General features: G+C 42.2%; 1 protein-coding gene across 2 annotated transcripts in view; it reads left to right on the forward strand.

The window, feature by feature from the left end:
- COPS4 (COP9 signalosome subunit 4) overlaps window positions 9,573-16,888 on the forward strand; it is a 38,622-nt gene continuing 31,306 nt past the window's right edge. For both annotated transcript variants that reach the window (XM_018049672.1, XM_018049673.1), the window contains exon 1: window positions 9,573-9,769. In XM_018049672.1, the coding sequence (XP_017905161.1) occupies window positions 9,696-9,769 (74 nt within the window). In that variant the 5' untranslated portion in view covers window positions 9,573-9,695. The remainder of the gene's footprint in view (window positions 9,770-16,888) is intronic.

Raw genomic sequence — 16,888 nt, forward strand, 5'->3', positions numbered from 1 at the left:
TTATCTTGATATCAGAGGACCTTTGGGGAAGCCACACAGTTGGGTTAGAACGTCTCTTCCTCAAAGGTTCTAAGAGCATAGCCTTTGAAACCACGAAAGAAGGCAGAAGACAACTTAAGACAACTTAAACCATAAACATAAAAACACGTAAAACTCATAAAAGCACCCAAGAAGGCTAAATTCAATACATACACACAAGATTATGGAACAAAAAGCATGACTTTGTTCCCTTTTAACATTAAGGTTTAACACTTAGTGAAATGCACAGATCTTAAGTGTACAGTCTGATAAAACTTGATAAATCCATACACTTCATGTAACCCACACACCTACCAACATATGGAACATTTCCATCACTTACACCTCTTGTTATCTCCCAGTAAATTCCTACCCTTCTTCACTTTCTCCTTTTTAAGCAGTTTCTGATTCTCTATTATCATAGATAGGCTTTTCCTAATTCAGAACTTCATATAGATGGAACCATATTACATGCATTTTTTCTTACTGTCTGGCTTCTTTCACTCAGCATATTGTTTCTGATATTCATTTATGTTGTTGCATATATCTGTAGTTTTTCCTTTTCAATGCTGGTTAGTATTGTATTGAATGAATATACCACACTTTCTTTACCCACTTTCTTGATGATATGCTTTTTGTTTTCACCTGTTGTCATTGTTCAGTCCCTCAGTCATGTTGACTTTTTGACCCCATGGACTGCAGCACGCCAGGCTTCCCTGTCCATTACCAACTCCCAGAGTTTGCTCCAACTCATGTCCATTGAGTCAGTGATGCCATCCAACCATCTCATCCTCTGTCATCCCCCTCTCCTCCTGCCTTCAATCTTCCCCAGCATCAGGGTCTTTTCTAATGAGTTAGCTCTTCACATCAGGTGGCAAAAGTATTGCAGCTTCAGCTTCAGCATCAGTCCCTCCAGTGAATATTCAGGATTGACTGGTTTGATCTCCTTGCAGTCCAAGGGACTCTCAAGCGGCTTCTCGAACACCACAGTTCAAAAGCATCAATTCTTTGATGCTCAGCTTTCTTTATAGTCCAACTCTCACATCCATACATGACTACTGGGGAAACTATAGACTTGACTAGACAGACCTTTGCTGGCAAAGTAATGTCTCTGCTTTTTAATATGCTGTCTAGGTTGGTCATAACTTTCCTTCCAAAGAGTAAGCATCTTTTAATTTCATGGATGTAATCACCATCTGCAGTGATTTTGGAGCCCCCAAAAATAAAGTCAGCTACTGTTTCCACTGTTTCCCCATCTATTTCCCATGAAGTGATAGGACCAGAAGCCATGATCTTCGTTTTCTGAATGTTGAGCTTTAAGCCAACCTTTTCACTCTCCTCTTTCACTTTCATCAAGAGATTCTTGAGTTCATCTTCACTTTCTGCCATAAGCGTGGTGTCATCTGCCTATCTGAAGTTACTGATATTTCTCCTGGCAATCTTGATTCCAGCTTGTGCTTCATCCAGCCTGGCATTTTGCATGATGTTCTCTGCATATAAGTTAAATAAGCAGGGTGACAATATACAGCCTTGATGTACTCCTTTCCCAATTTGGAACCCGTCCATTGTTCCATGTCCAGTTCTAATTGTTGCTTCTTGACCTGCATACAGGTTTCATAGGAGGTAGGTAGGTAAGGCAGATAAGAAATTCCCATCTCTTGAAGAATTTGCCACAGTTTGTTGTGATCCACACAGTCAAAGGCTTAGAGTAGTCAATGAAGCAGAAGTAGATGTTTTTCTGGAACTCTCTTGCTTTTTCTATGATCCAATGGATGTTGGCCATTTTATCTCTGGTTCCTCTGCCTTTTCTAAATCCAGCTTGAACATCTGGAATTTCTTGGTTCACATACTGTTGAAGCCTAGCTTGGAAAATTTTCAGCATTACTTTGCTAGCATGTGTGATGAGTGCAATTGTGAGGTAGTTTCAACATTCTTTGTTTTTGCCTTTCTTTAAGATTGAAATGAAAACTGATCTTTTCCAGTCCTGTGGTCACTGCTGAGTTCTCCAAATTTGCTGGCATATTGAGTGCAACACTTTCACAGCATCATCTTTTAGGATCTGAAATAACTCAGTTGGAACTCCATCACCTCCACTAGCTTTGTTTGTAGTGATGCTTCCTAAGGCCCACTTGACTTCACATTCCAGGATGTCTGGCTCTAGGTGAGTGATCACACCATTGTGGTTATCTGGGTCATGAAGATCTTTTTGTATAGTTCTTCTGTGCATTCTTGCCACATCTTCTTAACATCTTTTGCTTTCGTTAGGTCCATACCATTTCTGTCCTTGGCACCATTATAAATAAAGCAGTTATAACATTTTTATACAACTATCCACATGAAAATCATGATTTTAAAAATATAACATCGAAGATATATTGAAGGAAAACTGAATCTTGCTAAGTGGCCAAAAAAGTGGAAGAGAGAACGCAAAACAAAACAAAAATATAAGGAGAGAAATTACAATGAAAAAGGCAAATCACTTTGAAGAGATATCCAAGAGATCTGTCATTTTTGACTAGTTGCAGTTTCAGAAGGAAAGAAAGAAAATGATAAAAAAAAAAAAAGAGAGGTAATATTAAACAGATGATACTAGAAAATTTCCCTCACCTAAAGACAGATTTGCATTTACAGATAAAAGAGGTTGCTGAGTTTAAACTAAGATCAGTGGGAAAAGACACACCCAAGCACATTTGAGGGAAATTCCTGTTAAGAAAAGATTTTAAAAGCTTCCAAGTGGAAAGAACAAGTTTCCTACAAAAAGATGAAAAAAGAAAGAAGAACAATGAGGTGGATAAGGGGTGGGGGAGAGGGAGACAAGGTACTGGGAAGAAAACGGAGGAAGAAAGTGTGGAAACAGACAGGGAGCAACCAAATGACAGTAAGCAAAGGTATTTATTCAGAGCTTTCTATAGCAAGGAGGTGGTCACCATCACTTGTGTCTGAGTCAAAGGCAGGCATCTTTACAGTGGAAAAAAGGGAATTCAGGTGTGCCCTGACAAGAGGCTGTGGACATGAGGAGGCTGCCAGCAGCCTAACTTGAAGGGAGGTATCATGTGAATCTTTAGGGGGTGCATATTTAGCTTTCCTTCGTTGGTCTTAAGTTATAGCTGAGGTTCCAATACCTTGGCCACCTTTTGCGAAGAACTGACTCATTGGAAAAGACCCTGATCCTAGGAAAGACTGAAGGCAGCAGGAGACGGGGATGATAGAGGATGAGTTGGTTAGATGGCATCACCGACTCCATGGACATGAGCTTGAGCAAGCTCTGGGAGTTGGCGATGAACAGAGAGGCGTGGTGTGCTGCAGTCCATGGGGTCGCAAAGAGTCGGACGCTACTGAGCGACTGGATTGAACTGAAGTTACAACTGGGAGCAAAAATTCGGGAGTCTGGTAGTTATTGATCAAGTGGTGACTATTTGGGACTGAAGGCTATAGGAGCTGCTGTTTGGATCCTGTAATGGTTGATGCAGATGGTGAACTGATTTTTTGGTCCAGATGCTGTAGACTGTGGGTCAAGAGTTTTATTTTAATATATGGTCTTGCCACTGCCTGTTTGCCTGTTTAGTCTCTCAAAGAGAATAAAGAAAGAGAAAAAAAGGGGAGATAGAGAATGGAGGAGGGAGGGGGTAAAGGAAGGAGAAAGAAAAAGAGAGGGAGCAGGAAAGAGAGCGAGCGAAACCACTGCATTGGAGCACGCATGCATGCTCAGTCGTGTCCGACTCTTTGCAACCCCATGGACCGTAGCCCGCCAGGCTCCTCTGTCCATGAGACTCTCCAGGCAAGAATACTGGAGTGCGTTGCTGTGCCCTCCTGCAGGGGATCTTCCCGACCCGGGGACTGAACCCACATCTCTTACACCTCCTACATATCCGCCACTGCACTGGTCTTACCTGAAATCCTGGAAGCTAGAAGACTGTGTGGAATACCATTTACAGATCACTGAGGGAAAAGGGCAGCAACTCAGCCCAAATTCCATTTAAACGTCAGGATGATAGATATTTATGAATGTGTACAGATTCACAAGTTTGTTACCCAGGCACCATATCTGGGGGACCGCTTCAGAGTAAACACTACCAAACAACGAAACAATCGGAACAGAGACCTCATAACAAGACAAGGAAGACGAAGAGAGAGGAAATTTGGTGAGTAATTCACTTCAAATTTATATAGTAGTTCAAGTGAATAATGACAATGTAACTGGGAATTATAACACACATGGTAAATTAAGGATTCCTTGAATAGAAGAAACAGTGCAAAGGAAAACAAAATATTTGGTGGAATAGAATAAAAGTACCAACTTTTCTCAGTGAAACCTGGGAATGTGATGGAAGTGGAAGGGGCAGAAATAAATACTCTATGATCTGAAGGTTTCCACTAGCACTGAAGAGGGTAGAAATAAAATTATTTTAAGAGTCCCACTTCTTGAGGTGTAATAAAGAGGCAATGAGGGCTTCCCTGGTGGCTCAGCCAGTTAAGAATCTGCCTGCAATGCATGAGACTTGAGTTTGATCTCTGGGTCAGGAAGATCCCCTGGAGGAGGCCATAGCAACCCACTTCAGTATTCTTGCCTGGAGAAACCCATGGACAGAGGAGCCTGGTAGACTACAGTCCATGGGGTCGTAAGAGTCCGATATGACTGAGTAACTAAACCACCGCCACAAAGAGGCAATGGGGGTACTAACATGTCTAAAAGGAAGGAAATATGAAAACATATTCTCATATATTACTGAAGAAAAAGTGTTTGATAGTGAATGTCAGAAGAGGGAAGGTATTTCAGTTCAGTCGCTCAGCTGTGTCCAACTCTTTGTGACCCCATGGACTTCAACACATCAGGCTTCCCTGTTCTTAACCAACTCCCAGAGCTTGCTCAAACTCATGCTGGGGAAGGTAATCAGTAGTCAAACTGAAAAGAAGATGCTATATTTTTTTAAGCCTTCATACACTTTTTTCATGAGTGAAATTGAAAAAAAAAAACAACAGAGGACATACTGGGGTAACATCATAAAATTAGAAACACCCAGAATGAATGGTGGAACTTGGGAAAGAATTAGAAATAAAAATATAATTTTTGAAATGAAGACTAGACTCGGAGGAAACCAGGAGTAAATTAAAATAACAAATAATGCCTTAAGAGACAGAGAGAGTGAAAAGGAGGAAATTTTTAAAAATAAGAATAAAAAGATTTTGAAGAAAGGTGGATAGTATTAAAGATAGGTAGATCTTCAGATTTAACATATAGATATAGTAGTTTCTGAAGAAAGAAACCAAAGGAATACAGCAAGTACAAGAAATTATAATGAAAGACAATGATGTTGAAAAAAAATTGAAACTATGTATTTAAAGAGCACACTGTGTACCTGAGAATGACCCAGAATGACAAAAACAACACATAGTCTAGTAAAACTACTTAATGTGAGAGGAAAATAAATTGGGGGAAATCTAGGTAAAAAAAAAATGTAGGTCATTTACAAGAAAAGAAAATTAGACTCTCATGAGGCATTTTTCAGCAATGCTTTATTCCCCAGGAAAATAGAGTATCACACTTAACAGTCTAAAGAAAAGTGAGCCAAGGTTGATTATATCTAAGCAAATTGATTTTCAAACATAAAAAGGTGTTCACCTGAAACTATCACAACATTAGTCTGCCATACCCCAATACAAAATGTTTTTGGTGTTAAAAAAAATAAAAATAAAATTTTTTAAAGATTTTTTTTTTTTTTTTTAAAAAGGAACAAGGCCTTCTTGGAGAAATGGCTGATTCAGGGAGTAGTCTGGGAAACACAAGATAACTCTAGAACAATATTGATAATAGCATCAAGAACATATGGAACAAATTCAGAGTAGGAACTAGTGCTCAGAAAACAGCAGAACATATGCACTCACCTATTCTTTTTAAAAAATTATTATTATTACTTCTACAGCAAGGCATATTTGAGCTGGGCACACAAGACGCAGAGTGAAAGATGTGCTAGGAAAAGGACCCTAGGATAGCCTTCTTTGCATATCCGCAGGGAAACTGTAAGGAGGAAGAGACCATCTACTAAGAGCTGATTATGTGAAAACAGGAGATGTCTGACCAAGGAAACGGCCTTATTAAATAAGGGTTTAGTGAGAAGAGCTCTACTAGTAGTGACATCTGCTAAAGCAGTGCTACTCCAATTTAATGGGCAACAATTAGTAAAGGAATTTTGTCAACATGACAGTTTTGACTCAGTTAAGTTGGGACTGGGACCCAAGGTTTGACCTAGTTAAAAGAACTAAGATTTGTGCTCTTCCCATAACTCAGAGATGCCCAGCTAGTTTCTTGTTAAACAACTGAAATAAGGGAGGGAAAAATTCTCATTGCCACCCAATTGTTTTTCTCACTGCTATAACCAAACCTAAAACTATGTCGTATTCTCTTAGAATACTACATGCGTAATAGTTGAGCATGCGTAATAGTCTGGAAAGGGAGGCTTTGTCACATCAAAAAGTTTTAGTAAAACTGTTGCCTACAATAACTAGAAAGGCAGAGAACCTCCCTCACTAGCTTGTAGGTCTAGTGGAGATATCTTGAAAAGAGCTACTTTATGTATGTGGCTGCTGCTTTTATTTTTCAGCAAGGTATCACAAGAGTTTCCCAGGTGGCGCTAGTGGGAAAGAATCTGCCTGCCAGTTCAGAGACACAAGAGATTCAAGTTCAATCACTGGGTTAGAAAGATCCCCTAGAGTAGTAAATGAAACCCCACTCCAGTATTTCTTGCCTGGAAAATTCCATGGGCAGAGGAGCCTGGAGAGCTACAGCCCATGGGGCCGCAAAGAGTCAGGGGTAACTGAGCAAGCATGCATAAGGTACTACATGTAAAGTTTGAAGTCAGGGTAGATAGAGAACAGAATGTCTGGAAATTCTGGAGCTTCACTAAGTTGAAAAAGTTGACGGCTTGTGTAACCCTAAATTACAGGAGAGAAAACTTGGTTTAGAGATTTCTCAGAGCCCAATGTGATTTTTTTGGCAAACACACATAAACAAAAAACAACAGAAAGGAAAGATACACTGAAGCAAAAATCAAACTATTAACAGAGTTCTCTTCTCACTTAAGCTTATTCTTTCAGATGATTTCAAGGATATCATCATTAAGATGTTAAGAATGGGTTGCATATGGAAGTCAGGATATAGGGCAGATTTAATGACTACTTCTAAAAAAAACCTTTAGGAGCTTCCTTGGTGGCTCAGACATTAAAGAATTTGCCTACCATGCAAGAGACCTGGGTTCAGTCCCTGAGTCGGGAAGATCCCCTGGAGGAGGAAATGGCAACCCACTCTAGTATTCTTGCCTAGAGAATACCATGGACAGAGGAGCCCTGTGGGCTACAGTCCATGGGATCGCAAAGAGCTGGACATGACTGAGCAATTAACACCTCACTTCAAAAACGACTTTGAGTATGTTTATTGGCACCTGAAACTGTCTCTAAAGGAAGCAGAGTTTACTGAATATTCAATAAAGTTATGTTAAAAAAAATCCCACTGAAAAACCAGGACTACAAATGCCCTCAACTGTTCAAGTCCTAAAGTGTCCCTCTAGAGAGGGAATGGAGAAGGCAATGGCAACCCACTCCAGTACTCTTGCCTGGCAAATCCCTTGGACGGAGGAGCCTGGTGGGCTGCAGTCCATGGGGTCACTGGGAGTCGGACACGACTGAGCGACTTCACTTTCACTTTTTACTTTCATGCATTGGAGAAGGAAATGGCAACCCACTCCGGTGTTCTTGCCTGGAGAATCCCGGGGATGGGGGAGCCTGGTGGGCTGCCATCTCTGGGGTCGCACAGAGTCGGACACGACTGAAGTAATTTAGCAGCAACAGCAGCAGAGAGGGAATACCCTCCAACATCCAGTTAACTTGTATTTAGAAGGCAAAGCTGCTGCTGCTGCTAAGTCGCTTCAGCCGTGTCCAACTCTGTGTGACCCCATAGACGGCAGCCCACCAGGCTCCCCGGTCCCTGGGATTCTCCAGGCAAGAACACCAGAGTGGGTTGCCATTTCCTTCTCCAATGCATGAAAGTGAAAAGCGAAAGTGAAGTTGCTCAGTTGTGTCCGACTCTTAGAGACTGCTCATGGACTGTAGCCTACCAGGCTCCTCCGTCCAGTGGATTTGCCAGGCAAGAGTACTGGAGTGAGGTGCCATTGCCTTCTCCGAGAAGGCAAAGCTGGGGTCCACCAAATACAATGAACAATGCAATTATCCTCTCAAAATGCAGTACTAACCATGGTGTCTCACCACCATGCAGATATAACAACGGTAATGGGTGTTCATAATTCCTGGGCAGGATTCCACCATTGCTGTGGACAAGTAACTACTGTGTTTCACACTCTTACTTTTCTGGAACTGTAGTTATCCTATTGCTTCTGTCCTTGCTCCTCTATTGTTTTGTATTACATGTTTGGGCCTGAGGCCGATAATTTCTTCTATAGTGTATATATGTCTGGACCATGAACAATTACATCCAAACTTTTGGAGAGGGTTGTACATTATCAGACATCCTGGATTTTAAGCTGATACAGAAACTGAGTGGGAACTTGAACTCTCTTCTTTAGGGTTGAGTGTCCTACTGTAAGAAGGATACACACAGATACGGTATTATGATCACAGGGACAAACGGTAGTGGAGACTGCTGGTTGATGCTCCAAAACCATCCTTTCCTTTGTCCTAGGCAAAAGGAAACTAAATATCCAGATTCACAGTTGCCAGGCATGGAGATCTCACTAAGTTTTTAACTATGGAGGGACATCTGAACTGATAGTGAAGGACAGGAAAGCCTGGCTTGCTGCAGTCCATGGGGTCGCAAAGTTTTGGACACGACTGAGAGACGGAACAACGACAACAAATCGCCACAGTACTTTCTCAAAGGATTTCTTCGTTCTGGACTTTTCTTTCCCCTTCCCCAAATAAAGAACATGTTCTTTTTCACATATAAAGTGGCAGAAATTCAAGTTTAACATCCTTTGTAGGCAAGGCTGCAGAAATTTGCACTCCTATATAAATACATAAATACAATTACGTATCAAAGTAAGGCTATCATATAATTTGTCATCCAAATGGAACAGTTTCCAGAGTGAAAGGGTATGTTATTAACAATTACTCCAGGACGACAGATGGAAAATGGCACTGTCCTGGATAAACTGAGATGTATGATCAATCTATATACAGACGCAGAGTAGGAATGGAATGGGGACATTTTTTATTGTACTTTACAAAAGTACCGGTCTGTGGTGAATTGTAAACAAACAAACAAAAAACCTCGTTCTTTCCCACGGGTAGTTTAAGTGCAGCCTTAAAGAACAAGGGATGGTAAACTACAGATATGAGATACGGAACTTGACGAAAACCCCGAAGTTTTGCGAATCGGGCACTTACTGGGGTTGCACAAGCGACACAGTCCCTTGGAGTTCATCCGCCAATCCGAAGTGGGAGCGCGTGAGCCCGAGCCTGTAAGAGAAGCCCGGGCGGGCCTAGGATTTGAGGAGTGGAGCTTCGCGTCAATCAACCTTGGGGGCGGACCTAACGCAGGCTCGGCGGTCTGGCCTACACAGGCGCTACTCTGTGGCATCTCGGGTTCCCTCTAGCCGCACTCTGGAGGACTACACTCGGTTTCTTTCGGCCGCGAAAGGCCCCGCAGCCTCCGCCGAGCTGGGAGAAAGATGGCGGCAGCCGTGCGACAGGATTTGGCCCAGCTCATGAATTCGAGCGGCTCTCATAAAGATCTGGCGGGCAAGTGAGTATTTCCCGGGAGCCTGGGAGGTGGAGAGGCAAGCCAGAGACTTGTTGTCCTTGGATTGACGGCGGCTTTCGGATGTGAAGCTAGGAGCGGGCCTGAAGATGAAGGGGGCGGGCCTGAGGTCGGTCGTGGAGGCAGATGTTGGGAGCAGCAGAAAACTGGAGGGGACCTTGTGCAGGGAGCGCTCAGGACCATAGATCTGGAGTGGCTGTCAACTTTTTCAGCCCTTGATGGCATCCTTTCCGTTCTCTAAAGATTCTGGCAGCGCGGTCTGTGGGGCGACTGCGCCCATGGCCTTCTAAACCTACCCTGGCGCCCCTTCCCTTCGCTGGCCGGCCTCTCACACCGAATTCTGGCCTCTGTTTGCCTTTGTTGCGCCCGTTTTTTCTCTTTGACTGAGGGCCATTTGTATTCTGGAACCTTGGTTTAGAGTTTTCCGCGGAGATGGCTTCTTGAGGCTGACGGGGGCTGCTCAGGTATGGCCGCTATCATGACGTCCAGAACTACTTGAACCATCTTCTGTGGGTTGTGTTTTGGGTACTGTCTCTCCCCGCCACCCACTCTGAAGGAGGGCATGGAGGAATGTCACCACAACGTGGGTCAGGATGTCTAGAGTAGTGATGTTTGCAGAATTTTAAACATGATTAGAAATTTTGTCGGAAATTATGTAGAAGGGTTAAGTCCACTCCAACTTAAATTTGAGATTTGTGCCTGCCCTGCAGCCAGTTATTCAACAGTATTAATTACATCTAGATAGACAGATAGGGAGATAGATAGATGTCTGTTTCCTCTTTGTAGATTTCACAGCACTAAATTTTTTTTTGTAATTAACATGCATTCTGTTTCAAGTGTGCTTCTCAAATTGATCCTATTGACATTTGACAGCTAAGATCAGGTTGATCCATTTTAACAGGCTACACCTGTTTTAACCTGGCCATTGAAACATTGACTTTGTTTTATGTAGGCTGTAATGTATTTTGTCTGCTAGTAAATGTAATCCAGTATATCATTGGGAAATTTAGCAGTGCTCTTGGGCTTAACTACTTTGTGGGGCAATTTCCCTCTCAGGAAGATGGGATAATTATAAGATAATTATTCTGTCTGAGGACAAAATAGAGTGTGTATGTGCACCTAGAACAGTACCTGACACTTAGAGCCACAGGATTGTCCTCCTTATTATTATTAAGAAGCTGGTAAGTACATATTGACTTAATCCCTGGGTTGGAAATAAATTGAATATGTCTCACTGCTCAATTCTTTTTGCATGTAATTTTGATAGATTTGGATGAAAGTAAAACTCACATTTTTTTTTCCATGTTTGCTTTCCTTTTTGTTTTGTTAAAAAAAAGATAAGTGTGTTAGTTATCAGAAGAGATAGTTTTCACGTATTTGCAGATTTCTGAAACTTAAGCATTTACTTCCTCAGCTCTGAATTGTGGATAAACAATAGTGTCTGCCTTATTGGGTGCGTCAGTTATTTACTGCTCTGTAACAAATAAAAACTTAGTGGTGTAAAAGAAGTGTAATTTCTCAATATGCTTTAGATCAAGTAGATCGTTTTGCTGGTCTTGTCTGGGCCTACTCATGCAAGTGCAGTCATCTGGCAGCTCAGCTGGGGTTGGTAGGGCTAAAATGGACTTGCATACACATGTAGCTGTTGGCTGGGTCTGTCTTTCTGCACACTGTCTCTCATTCAGGGCCTTAGGAAGGTTTCAAGGGGGTGAAAGAAGAAGCTGGCAAGTCCTCTTAAGGCTACCCTTGGAAGTCTCACAACATCTGGTCTCAAGCACTGGTCAGAGTAAGTCCCAAGACCAGGCTGGATTCAAGGCTAGAGGAAATGCAATCTACCTCTAGTGGCCAGGTTACATTGCAGAGGGGCGGGGTTAGGGGGAGGCAGTAATTGGATGCTATTTTGTAAGAGTCTAGTGCACTGATTATTGTGAAGATTAAATGGAATAAAGTACTTGATAACTACTAGCCAGTGCTTCTTAAGGAAAGTCTTGGCCTTGCCTGTAGGTACATATCTGGTCCTGTCTGGGCAAGAATATGTCATATTTATTTTCACAAGAAAACAGTTCTGCCAGCTACATGCTCTATGAGAGAAATACTCTTATACCAGTGGTTTTAGGGTTTGTATTAGGAGCGGAGTAACAAAGGTGGAGAAGGAAATGGCTACCCACTCCGGTATTCTTGCCTGGGAAATCCCATGGACAGAGGGGCCTGGTGGGCTATGGTCCCTAGGGTTCCAAAGAGTTAGACATAACTTAGCGATTAAATCGGAGAAGGAAATGGCAACCCACTCCAGTATTCTTGCCTGGAGAATTCTGTGGGCAGAGGAACTTGGTGGTCTGCTGTCCATGGGGTCACACAGAGTCGGTCACGACTGAAGCGACTTAGCATGCATGCATGCAGCAGAGGAGTCCATATTAAGAAATAATGGAATAAATTCCTTTTTGAAATATTGCTGAATTACCAGCAATTTACAGAATATCTATGAGTAGTTATTCAATAAATATTGCTTGACTCAGTGAATAGCTGGAAAGGTGTAGAGTTTATATTTGAAACCAGGTTTCTGTACTCCAAAAAGCTAATTTTTAACCCAGACTACGCTGCTTTTCTTGTCAAAACTTCAATTAGAAATACTTTCCCATAACTGTGAAATAATATTGCAGTTTAAAATTGATACAAAAAATCGGCCATGTGAGAAGCAATTTTGCAGATTATATATGCTGCTTTTGTACGTATGCATTGTGTTGATAATCTCATATAAGTTTCATAAGAGGAAATCCTTGAGAGAGGGCATTTGTTGTGCTAGCTTATTCACTTGGCTAAAACCTGTGTGGCTCTTCAGAATTCAGTTCAGATGTTACTTCTTCCATAAAGCCTTCTGGGAACAACCATTATCACGTCGAGGACTCGGTTATCTCCTCTCCCTCTGCCCAGTGGCATCCTGTGTTTACCTCTAGGATAGCGCATCACTGTTTTGTCTTTTAACTTCTCTGCTTTTCCAGCTAGATTGTTACTTCTCTGAGGGCAGGTTTGAGGTCATGGATTAAAGGTCTTTGCTGAGTCAATGTTATACAGATATGACCCTGCCCACCCACCCCCAGTTCTGTGGGATGGAGGGTACCCAGAGGAAGATATCAGGCCTTTGAAATCTAAACATTGCATTTTACAAGAAAACTGTTAACCTGGAGAAAGAAGAGAATGGGGGCTCTTTTAGTTGCCATGACTATAAAAAAGGTTATTTTGCAGAAAAGAAAATAAGACGTTTCTGCCTCACAGAGGGAGATTTTGGATCAGAGCTTTCTGATAATACAGTAGAATAGATTGTCAAAAAATACACTCAGTCATGTCCAACTCTCTGCAACCCTGTGCACTGTAGCCCGCCAGAGTCCTCTGTCCATGACAGACTATACACATTACATACACTATACACACACATGCCCCACAGGCAGGTTACATAGCCTCAAAGACCCCTTCTAATGCAGATTCTCTGGTTCTCTGTTATTCCCACACACAAATTTCAGTGATTCACATCTGAAGAGAGGCGTTCTGTAAAGTCTAGTGTTTGCCATATGCCAAGCATAACTTTAATTACATTTTAATCTTAAACAGTAAATGATATTATTTACATTGGTGATGGTGGTGGTAGTTGCTCAGTCGTGTCTGACTCTTTGTGGCCCATGGACTGTAGCCCGCCAGGCTCCTCTGTCCTTGAAATTTCCAGGCAAGAATACTAGAGTGGGTAGCCATCCCCTTCTCTGGAGGGTCTTCCCGACTGAGGAATTGAACCCAGGTCACCTGCATCGCAGGCAGATTCTGTAGTATCTGAGTCACCAGTGAAGCCCCAGATATTATTTACATTACAAATGAGAAAACAGGTGAAATCCTTTGCTCCGAGGTCGCATAGCTAGCGACAAAGCCAGAATACAGTCTGTCTGCTTGGCTCAATGCCCTTAACTCGAAATACACCTACCTTTTGGTTTTATATTTTCAGCAAACTGGACGCCTTTTCAGATATTGATTTTTTTTTTTTTTTTGGCCTGGGATATCTTCTTCTCCCATGTTTCCCACTTACCACTAAGTTCAGATATTTAAAATGCTTACAGATTAACCTCATTAGAAAATTATTTCTCTTCTAAATTAGTGCTTAGCTGTAAGATTTTGTCTTTAATTTTGTGCAACTTCATTATGATGAGTCTGTGGATTTGATTTTGCTCATCTGTGTCAGTTAAGTTTTGCTGTGAAATAAACCACCCCAGAACTTTGAGGCTTAAAACGAGAGTCATTTATTTAGCTCACAGTTGCGTTGATTGGCAGTTTGAGCTGGGCCCAGCTGGTTGATTCTTCCCTTCTCCACATGGTCTTGGTTCCACAGGGGCTCCACGTGCATCAGATCAGGTAGGCAACTCTGCTTCTCTGCGTTGGCTGGGGCAGTGGCGCTGACTAGGCTACTTAACCTTATTATCCAAAAGATTGTGCAAGTGCAAGTGAAAGTTGCTCAGTTGGGTCCAACTCTGTGTAACCCCATGGGCTGCAGCCCGCCAGGCTCCTCTGTCCATGGAATTCTCCAGGCAAGCATACTGAAGTGGGTAGCCATTCTCTTCTCCAGGGGATTGTCCCAACCCAAGGATAAAAGCCAGGTCTCTTGCATTGCAGCAGATTCTTTACCATCTGAGCCACCAGGGAAGCCCCATCCAGTAAGTTGGCCTGGACTAATTCATGTGGCAAAGTCAGGTTCCAGGAGATAAAGATAAACACAAATTCTCTTGAAGTCTGTGCTTGGAACAGGCATGTTACTTCCACTGCCTTCTACTGGTCAAAACAAGCTCAGATCAGAGGGTGGGGAGATAAACTCGACCTCTTGATGCAAAGACGTACAAAAAGTCACATTGCAAAGGCACGTAGAGAGAGTAAAAGAATTGGGGCCAATTTTTGTAAATGCTCTATGGCATTATCCTGGTTAAGCTTCCTTGTGTTTCTTGAATCAAAGGATTGGATTATTTCATTGTCTTAGAGGTTTTTAAGCTCGTTATCTGTAAATGTTGCCTCTATCATATTCTGTTTTCTCCTCTAGGACCCCAGGGAAACCCTTGTCAGGCCGTCTTACTGTGACCCCTCTGCCCTTTACTCTGTCTTCTGTACTTTCTGTTTCAGTGCTTTATTCTGGATAAGTTCTTCCGACCTGCTTTCTACTTTACCAGTTCTTCAAGAGTGTCTAGTCCACTGGGAAGAACTCAACTGAGTTTTAAGTTTTGGTGACATTACTTCTTAGTTATGTAGTTTTGGTGATTCTTTGTTTTCAAATGAACTTTTTGTAAAGACAACTAGCCAATCTGATCACACGGACCACAGCCTTGTCTAACTTGAAACTAAGCCGTGCCGTGTGGAGCCACCCAAGATGGATGGGTCATGGTGGAGAGGTCTGACAGAATGTGGTCCACTGGAGAAGGGAATGGCAAACCACTTCAGTATTCTTGCCCCATGAACAGTATGAAAAGGCAAAAAGATAGGACACTGAAAGATGAACTCTGCAGGTCGGTAGGTGCCTAATATGCTACTGGAGTTCAGTGGAGAAATAACTCTAGAAAGAATGAAGGGATGGAGCCAAAGCAAAAACAACACCCAATTGTGGATGGGACTGGTGATAGAAGCAAGGTTTTGGGAAAGATTGAGGGCAGGAGGAGAAGGGGACGACAGAGGATGAGATGGTTGGATGGCATCACTGACTCAATGGACGTGGGTTTGGGTGGACTCCGGGAGTTGAAGATGGACAGGGAGGCCTGGCGTGCTGCGGTTCATGGGGTCGCAAAGAGTCAGACACAAAGAGTGACTGAACTGAACTGAACTGAGTTTATTGCTGAAACTTTAAAAGCTTGTCTTTTTCTCTATAAACCTGATAAACATAAGTGTATTTCAGTCTTTCTGATAATACCAGTATCTGGAGTCCCTGTTTTTTGCTGTTGTCTGTTGTTTCTGTTGATTCCAGGTAATATTGTCATAGTGGTTTCCCTGATGGCTTAGTTGGTAAAGAATCTGCCTGCAGTACAGGAGACCCAGGTTCGATCCCTGGGTCAGGAAGATCTGCTGGAGAAGGAAATGGCAGCCCACTCCAGTATCTTTGCCTGGAAAATCCCATGGACTGGGGAGTCTGGTGGGCTGCATGCAGTCTGTGGGGTCACAAAGAGTCAGATGTGCCTGAGCATCTCAGCGTATTATTAATATTGTCATATACCTTGTAATTTTTTTTGCTGGGCAAATTGTTTTAAAATGTATTTTTAGAAACAACTGGAGGCCTATGATATTACCTTTCAGGGAGGAATTTCGTTTCCTTCTGCCAGGTACCTGACAGTGCTAGGAGTCTAGGACCAAGGTTTCCAGATTTACTGGTCTTCCTACCAGATGATCCTTAGAATAGAATTTGTAACCTTACTTCCAAAGTGTGAATGTTTCTTCCTCTGGCACATAAAACCCCTCAGACTCCTGTTCTAGTTTTTATTAGTTGGCCAGAAATTGCAGCTTGCCGTGTTTCCAGCAGACAGCAGAACACCCCAGAGCCAGCCCACTCTCTTCTCCCCCCAGGCGCGCCTCTGCCTCGCAGACATCCTTCCGCAATCAGCAAATGCTTTCAGGCAGAAGCTGTGAACCTCTTTGTGCCCTTAGTCTCTTCTGATTACCCTTTCTTGTTAGGATTTTATGCTATTAAATTTTTTTTTTTCATTTCTTTCAACTTTCTATGTTTTTTTGGAGGTCGTTATGGTCCAATCTCTAGTTCACCAATATTATAAACAGAAAGATCTGTGAATACATACCTGTTATACTCGTTTTGAGCATATATAGTGACTGTGGTACGTTTTCACGTGTATGTGTTTTATTGACCTCCAAATCCCTCAAGCGCCAAGAAATCAGAAATTGATATACTGAACTTTAATTCACACAAGTGATAGGTGCTTGATAAACATTTGTTGATGATAAATGCATGGGACAGATACAGGATTGCCTTAATTAACTAAATTTCTTTTCCTCCATAGTATTTTTTCTTTTTTTAAGGAAAAATATATGGTACTTGTCATGTACCACTCCACATCAGGCATTTTTCCATCTTTCCATTGT

This window comes from Capra hircus, chromosome 6 (genome assembly GCF_001704415.2).
Source record: "Capra hircus breed San Clemente chromosome 6, ASM170441v1, whole genome shotgun sequence".
Lineage (NCBI taxonomy): Eukaryota > Metazoa > Chordata > Mammalia > Artiodactyla > Bovidae > Capra > Capra hircus.